Source organism: Colobus angolensis, unplaced genomic scaffold (assembly GCF_000951035.1).
Source record: "Colobus angolensis palliatus isolate OR3802 unplaced genomic scaffold, Cang.pa_1.0 Scaffold78, whole genome shotgun sequence".
In the NCBI taxonomy this organism is placed as follows: Eukaryota; Metazoa; Chordata; class Mammalia; order Primates; family Cercopithecidae; genus Colobus; species Colobus angolensis.
In genome coordinates, this window is record NW_012121598.1 from 461,754 (window position 1) to 468,879 (window position 7,126).

Here is a 7,126-nt window from a genome sequence, read left to right on the forward strand (position 1 = left end):
AAAAAATTGATGAACTGACCAACTATTAGTCCTGACCATGTCAGATATGAGGGTCTCCACCATCAATCAGATAATTTCGGATATCAATAAGTACTAGAAAGAAGGTGTAAAACTTGGTAATGAGCTCAAGTGTGTCAGAGTGTGTCTACTTTAGCTGGATATTCTCATTTGGTTTCCCAGCAATCCTATCAAAGAAACAGGGCAAGCTCTCATATGCTTATTTCACATGTAAGGAAAGAGGCTCTGGCTGGTCACATGCTTGCTAACTATCTGGACAAGCAGGACTAGAACTCAAGTTCTCTGACTGTTACTTGAAGAGTGTCCCTAATACATCATGGGACTTGCATGTTATACTGGTTTGAACACTTCTAACTAGATGTGCAAAAACTTTTAAGACTGGAATTGCTTAACAAGTTCAAACTGTCCCAATGGCTTTTACTCATCAAGACTGACCAAATGTCTAGATGTTTAGCTCTTTAATGCCAAAGACAGTATCTTTTCTAGATTTTGTGTCTCTACTTCCATGTTTATCTCAGTCTGATAAATATCAAATATATGAAAGTGGACCCATTTCTTGTTAGTTCAATATCCAAGTTCACATCAGTGATGCTGGAACCCAGCTTGGTGAATAAGGAACAAGCCAAGAAACAGGTCTTTAGAAAAACTGAATGATGCCAGTGAAACTCTTAAATAGAGGCTGGTAAACAAAGGTCTATAGGCAAATTTGGCCTGCTGCTTGTTTTTGTAAATCAAGTTTTATGGGAATGCAGGCACATTCATTTGTTTACATATTGTCTATGACTGCTTTTGCACTACAATGGCACAACTGAGAGCTGAGTAGTTCAACAGAGACCGATGGTCTGCAAAGCCTAAATTACTTATTATCTGGTAGAAAGATGAAGTTTGCTGAAGCCTGGGGTCTGAATCATTAATTAGCTCTTTTACTAAGGTCTACAGGCAAACAGCAGGCTGAATTTCTGGCCTATGAAAAATGTTACCAGCATTAAACATTTTACAAGACCAAGCTACCCTTTCAAAAAACAAAATAAAAGCACTCCACTGTTTTCTACTCCTAGGAATTTCTGCAACAACAACCAGAAAGAGGGTAATAATGACTCTTTATATTCCTCTCAGATACATGCTGGTACTACTCATCCATTCACCACTTCCTCCTTCTCATGCCAGGCACATCTCCTACTAGGGACAAGAAGCCTTTGAAAATTTAACACTGGGTTACAGGAGATGCAGAGTTATGCAGTCTCACCAGACTCATTCCAAAGTATCCTCCGTGACTATTTGTGCAGAGTGAAACTTCCTTTGATAAATTAAACTTTCCTGGGAGAAAAAGGTTATTTGAACAAATGTGAATTTTTCTTGTAGAGTTTAAAATCTGGCAAAGGTTGGGCAAAGTACAAATGATCAGGGCACAATACATTTTACAAGAGATAGCTAGAAATTGTTTACACTTCCTTTATAACCCTGCTAAATGAGCTAGCAATCATTTACCAAGTTATTTGCAAGATAATGAATACTATATTAGATGCTTAGCATATGATGTTTATAATAATCTGTTGTAAAGGTATGTCTGCATTCCTTGAACCTTTATACTCTTTCAAAGCCTAAAACCCTTTGCAACGGTTTGCCAAGTGAATTTTTAAATATTGTCTTTGGAAGGCTAAGAAATGACAAACAGAAATGTATTTATCCAGCTGTAAGCTTATATTACACTAATCTTGATTAATCTTGTATTTTATAAAAGGTCCTTTGTCAAGAGCTTTACTTTTAAAAAGACAAAAGCAAAGCAAAAAACATATTTGAGGCTGGGCACAGTGGCTCACCCCTGTAATCCCAGCACTTTGGGAGGCCAAGGCAGGCAGATCACGAGGTCAGAAGATAGAGACCATCCTGGCTAACATGGTGAAACCCTGTCTCTACTAAACATACAAAAAAAATTACCCTGTCACTACTGGTGGTGGACACCTGTAGTCCCAGCTACTCAGGGGGCTGAACAGGAAGGCAGGAGAATGGCGAGAACCTGGGAGGCGGAGCTTGCAGTGAGCCAAGATTGCGCCACTGCACTCCAGTCTGGGCGACAAAGCAAGACTCTGTATCAAAAAAAAAAAAAAATTGATAGCAAATATTTACTATATTTTGCAGAACAAAAAGTCACAGAGCTTTAAAAAGTTATGCTTCCTAACAATTATGTTTCACATTCCTTTCCTTAAAATTTCTCTAGTACTTATATCTTCCAACATCTTCTGCTCTGATTGCCTATAGACAGTTTACTACATTATTTTTTCTTTTTATTATTCCTAAACTGATTAATATATGTCATTCTTCTTTACTACAAGGCACGGCCTTGTTTGCTAGGATCCATGCATGTCTTGGATTTACTTTCTTGTCCCTCAAAACCAGGCTTAGCACATGGCATGAAACAGAAATAACCATTATTTCCTGTCTAGAATCAAAGAGAGAAAGAGAAAGAGAGAAGAATAAACAAACAAAAAGAACCAGACAAATGAATGAAATCAATACTGCTAATGTTACTGGTATCTACAACTATTATACCCCCAAAGTACCTTTGGAATGTAATTGGCAAACTGGATCCATACAACTATAACAAGTTGTTGTTTTGTCCTTTAAAATACTTCACATTTAACCTTTTACTTTTAGATTAATCCTTAATCCTGTTAGGTAGATAGCAAACCTCTTAATATCTTCATTTTACGGTGGCCCAGAAAGCTATGGAATCTTGTACAAGGTCAAATAACTGATTAACCGAGACTAGCTATCAAGCTTTTTTCAAATACCTAATTAATCCCAGACTCCTGACTTCAGCATGGTACATTTTCCACAAGCCCATGAAATGACAAAGTCTAAAGTCATAAATCAAGTGACAAAGAACTCAAAATTATGTCTGAGAATTCTGATTCTGTAGAATCACATGATATGAAAGTCTATCATTGTAAAGACAAGTAGAACGAGAAATTATTGCTTGGATTTAAATTTTAATTCCACCCAATTAAAATGGTTAGGGGATGGGACTTTTCAAGAAAAGACTTAAGAAGACTATGCCTTTTAAAAATATGTGGATGGTGTATAAATTAATCTTCTCACCAAATTCCAAATATCAGAACCAAAGACAGTTTCAGAACAATTAGAAGTTATTACTTTTTCTATTTCCCTGTCTTCCTGGTCTAACTCAGGAGTCATTTTCTTCAAGAGGACTTCTTAACTGGCCAGAACTTGGTCATTTCTCTTTTCTTAGCTTTCCTGGCACTTCAACTGCCTTGTCAGTCGATTGGAATAAGATACTTGGTCTTCGTTTCTATGTGGACATCATATTTCTTCAAATAGAAAGGAAGATCTTTTACATTAATACCTCTAGAGCCCTGGTACATCGTAGGCAATATTTCTGAAGACCACGAAAATGCCGTTACAGAACTTCTTTCCTCAGTCCACTTTACAAATAAAAGTGTAAATATTCAGGAAAAATTTAAGGACATTATAGATAGATTTGTAACCCATTATTAATAGGAGTCTAGGCTGTGTCTACAATGCGGATGGTGGTCCCTTAGATATGGGACCCTTATGCAGTACAGAACCTGAACACTGGCCCACAGGGGCCCTGGACATAAGAATATTACAGATGAAAACCACTAGGAGTTTTTGTTTGTTTGTTTGTTTGTTTGTTTTTGAGACGGAGTCTCGTTCTGTTGCCGAGGCTGGAGTGCAGTGGTACAATCTCGGCTCACTGCAACCTCCGCCTCCTGGGTTCACGCCATTCTGACTCAGCCTCCCGAGCAGCTGGGACTACAGGCGCCCGCCACCATGCCCAGCTAATTTTTGTATTTTTAGTGGAGACGGGCTTTCACCATGTTAGCCAGGATGTTCTCGATCTCCCGACCTTGTGATCCTCCCACTTCATCCTCCCAAAGTGTTGGGATTACAGGCGTGAGCCACAGTGCCTGGCTACCACTACGAGTTTTTAAAAAGGGAGATATTGCTTGTTGCCAGGGAAATTCTGGAACACTTTGTGAAAGGTGTCATTGAAGCTAGGTGGTAGTAGGTTTAAACTACAGACTAAAGGGCACAGGAAGATGGGTGGAAGAGACTTAGGTAGGGGCAAAGATGCAGGGCTTGTGAAGAAACAGTGAGTAGTCTAGTTTAGCTGCCTTACATGGTTGTCTTATAAAGTCTGCTGAAAACCAGGGTGGGATATTAGAGGAGAGAGGGACTTGACCAGAAATGAACACTGCTAATCTGCTGTACTAACAGATGAGTCAATAACTGGAATGGGGAATCCTGGAAATGCAGACAAGAGCCAGATTGTGAAGGATGTTGAATACCATGAGGACTTTATCCTGAGCAATTCGGGGGTGGGGGTGGGGAGGGGGTTGGCTAGCAAAGTAGAGGAGGAAAAGAAGCAGGATGAGTAACATGATCACATTTGAGTTTTAAAAAATCACTTGGATTGCAGCTGCAAGGTGGTTTGGTAAGAAGAGTGAGTAGCAGTGACCAGTTAGGAGTTAACTGCAATAGTCCAGGCAGCAGATGAGTGCCCAACCCTTAGGGAGAGGCAAAGCAGAGGGATGAGGCAAGATTCATTTTGACAAAAGCCTTGTTAAACCTTGGAGAATGGATGTGGAGGACGTGACATAAGGAGAAATCAAAGATGATTCTTTTGTGTTTTAGCTTGATTAAATAGGAATGCCAATAATTAAAAGGAGGGAATGAGGGGGGGTCCACTTTAGCAGGGTGGCTGGCAAATGAACTCCAGATGTGCCAAGTTTGAAGTCATGTGGCAATATCCCATAAGGAGTTTAACTTGTTGATTTGGAAGGAGTTCAATACAGAGATCTGGACCAGAGAGGAGGTGGGAGGGGCAGCTGTGAGAATGGCTAAGAGAAGGGGGCTGAAAGTAATATTCTGTTCAACCTTGGCATTACAGGCTGTGAGGGAAGAAGATCTGAGGAAAAGAGAAAGAACTATTATTTCCAGAAAAGCTCTCTCAGATTCCAAGGGGAAGAGTTTCAGGAAGGAAGCAATTATCATGAGTGTAAACAGTGTCAAATACCACAGAGGTGTCAGGTAAGATAACTTAGTCACTGCATTGAGAGGTCTGAGAGTAAGCTGAAGGGAAAGCAGTCAGAGGGTAGCAGCAGCAGGTGAGGAGGGAACGCACTTTCAGACATGTGAACAGCCTTGCTTTACCTTCACCTCGACGGTGAACGGTGGAACACAGGCGTTTTCTGCTCTGCCCACTATCACTTCCTCTAAGGGGTCCCATTCGTTGTAAGAAGAGACAGGGCAGTCCTTGGGCAGAGGTTCAGTGGCCTTGTCGTCAGCTGCAAAGGAGTTCCGGGAGGAAGCCGTAGCTGCCTGGGTGCTCTGGAAAGTTCGCTGCACCCATCCCGTCAAGGTTCGTCCAAGCTTCCAAGAACAAAGAAAACATTATTGTATTGCATTGCTCTATCAGTACTTGCAGAGAGGAGGAAGTGGAGATGGGGTAAAAATCCAGCATAACATTGCCACTTAAAGTTTCCCTTTAGAAGAGCGTAAACCAAGATGTTAACAATGTGTAGGTGGGCAGTGGGATTACAGGTAATTTTTTAACCCTCTTGTTTATCTACAAATTGTCTTATCTATTAATTGCTGTAACTCTTTAAAACTCCTCAGAAGACCGTGTCCCCAGCGACCATACACCTCCCATCTTTATCTCAGAATGCAATTCCTGCACTCAAGCTTTAAGCAACTGTTTTGCAGATGGGTCAGTCCTCCTCTCAGAAAACCACAGACAGCTGCTCTAAAACTTCCCGCCAGACCCAGCTGAGGATGGAACCCCCTTTTCCCTCAAGTATCAAAGGTTACCAATATTAGGCTTATTTTATTTTATTTTATTTTTACAAATGAAAAGGTGGGAACATTTGTAAAGGATCGTATCTTTCAGAATAGCCAGCTTCAAATCAAATTTTTTTCATCTTTGACATACACTTTGCATTCTTTGGCACTTCAATTCTAAGAGTGAGCAACTGCCATCTGCTCCATTTTACAGATGGTCCACAGTACCCTAGCCAAGATCAGGATTAGCCCAGGCGTAAATTCAAACAATTAAAAAGGAGATCTAAAAACTTCAAAAGCCTTTAAAAAATACATGGCCTATAAAATCTAGAGCAGGGAGGGTCCCTCAACCTGAGTAAACCTCAACCCCCCAAATCTCTATCCTGCTCTGTCAAAAGCCTTAGGAAGTAGGCAGGAGGGGAACTCGGGTGGAGGCAGAAGCAAGACGGAGAGTGGCAGCTGTTCAGGAACCACTTGCTGGGGGGAGGCCAGAATGTCGGAGCGATTCCAGTCCTAGGAGCAAGGGAGGGTCTGCCGCCAGGGCAGCCGAAGGCGGGGAGCGCAGAAACTCTGCTTACAGGCTGCACTCGCCAGACTCCTCTCCAGACGTGGGACCGCATGTTATACTTGGAGTGAATCTGGTCGCTCGCTCCCCGTCGCCGATTACCACTTTGCCTGTCTCTTCTCCCCATCCATCCACCCCACACGCATTTTCCAGAAATCTCCCCAACTCGATGCCCACTCAGGCTACTGAACCCCAATAACGCCACCCTTTTACTAAGAGGAGCCTCCGTCATCCCAGCCCCTTGCTCCAAGCGGGAAGCTTGGTGCAGCGCACCAAGGTCCGGTAGAGGAGGGCGGCGCCCCCTGCACCGTGGGAGAGCAGGCCGCAGACGCGCAGACAGCAAGTGGACCCCAAGGGGTGGAGCCGCAACACAAGTTCCCCCGGACCCGGGAACACCGCCCAGCTCCTGGAGCCTGCAAAGCCTCTTGAAACTAACTGAGCTTCCCAGGGATACCAGAAGGGACACTCTCGTGCAATTCTGGCTGGGGAAAGCGAGGGAAGGCGGCGGCTCTGTGGAGGGAGCAAGCGAGCGAGTGCTCCACGCCGCCCTCAAGACCGAGTGAGTCACGCGGCCGCCAGACAAGGCCGGTGGCGCACGCACCCGAGACCCGATGTAGTGCACCGCCTCGTGCAATTCTGGCTGGGGAAAGCGAGGGAAGGCGGCGGCTCTGTGGAGGGAGCAAGCGAGCGAGTGCTCCACGCCGCCCTCAAGACCGAGTG

The 7,126-nt window shown here is 43.2% G+C and overlaps 1 protein-coding gene across 1 annotated transcript in view; it reads right to left on the reverse strand.

The window, feature by feature from the left end:
- The window catches only part of GATM (glycine amidinotransferase (L-arginine:glycine amidinotransferase)), an 18,263-nt gene extending 11,234 nt beyond the window's left edge, over positions 1-7,029 (reverse strand). The window contains exons 1-2 of the mRNA XM_011928540.1: positions 6,612-7,029; positions 5,215-5,433 (exon numbers count right to left, since the gene is read on the reverse strand). Coding sequence (XP_011783930.1) covers positions 5,215-5,433; positions 6,612-6,638 — 246 coding nt within the window. The 5' untranslated portion in view covers positions 6,639-7,029. The remainder of the gene's footprint in view (positions 1-5,214; positions 5,434-6,611) is intronic.
- Positions 7,030-7,126: the final 97 nt, after the last annotated feature.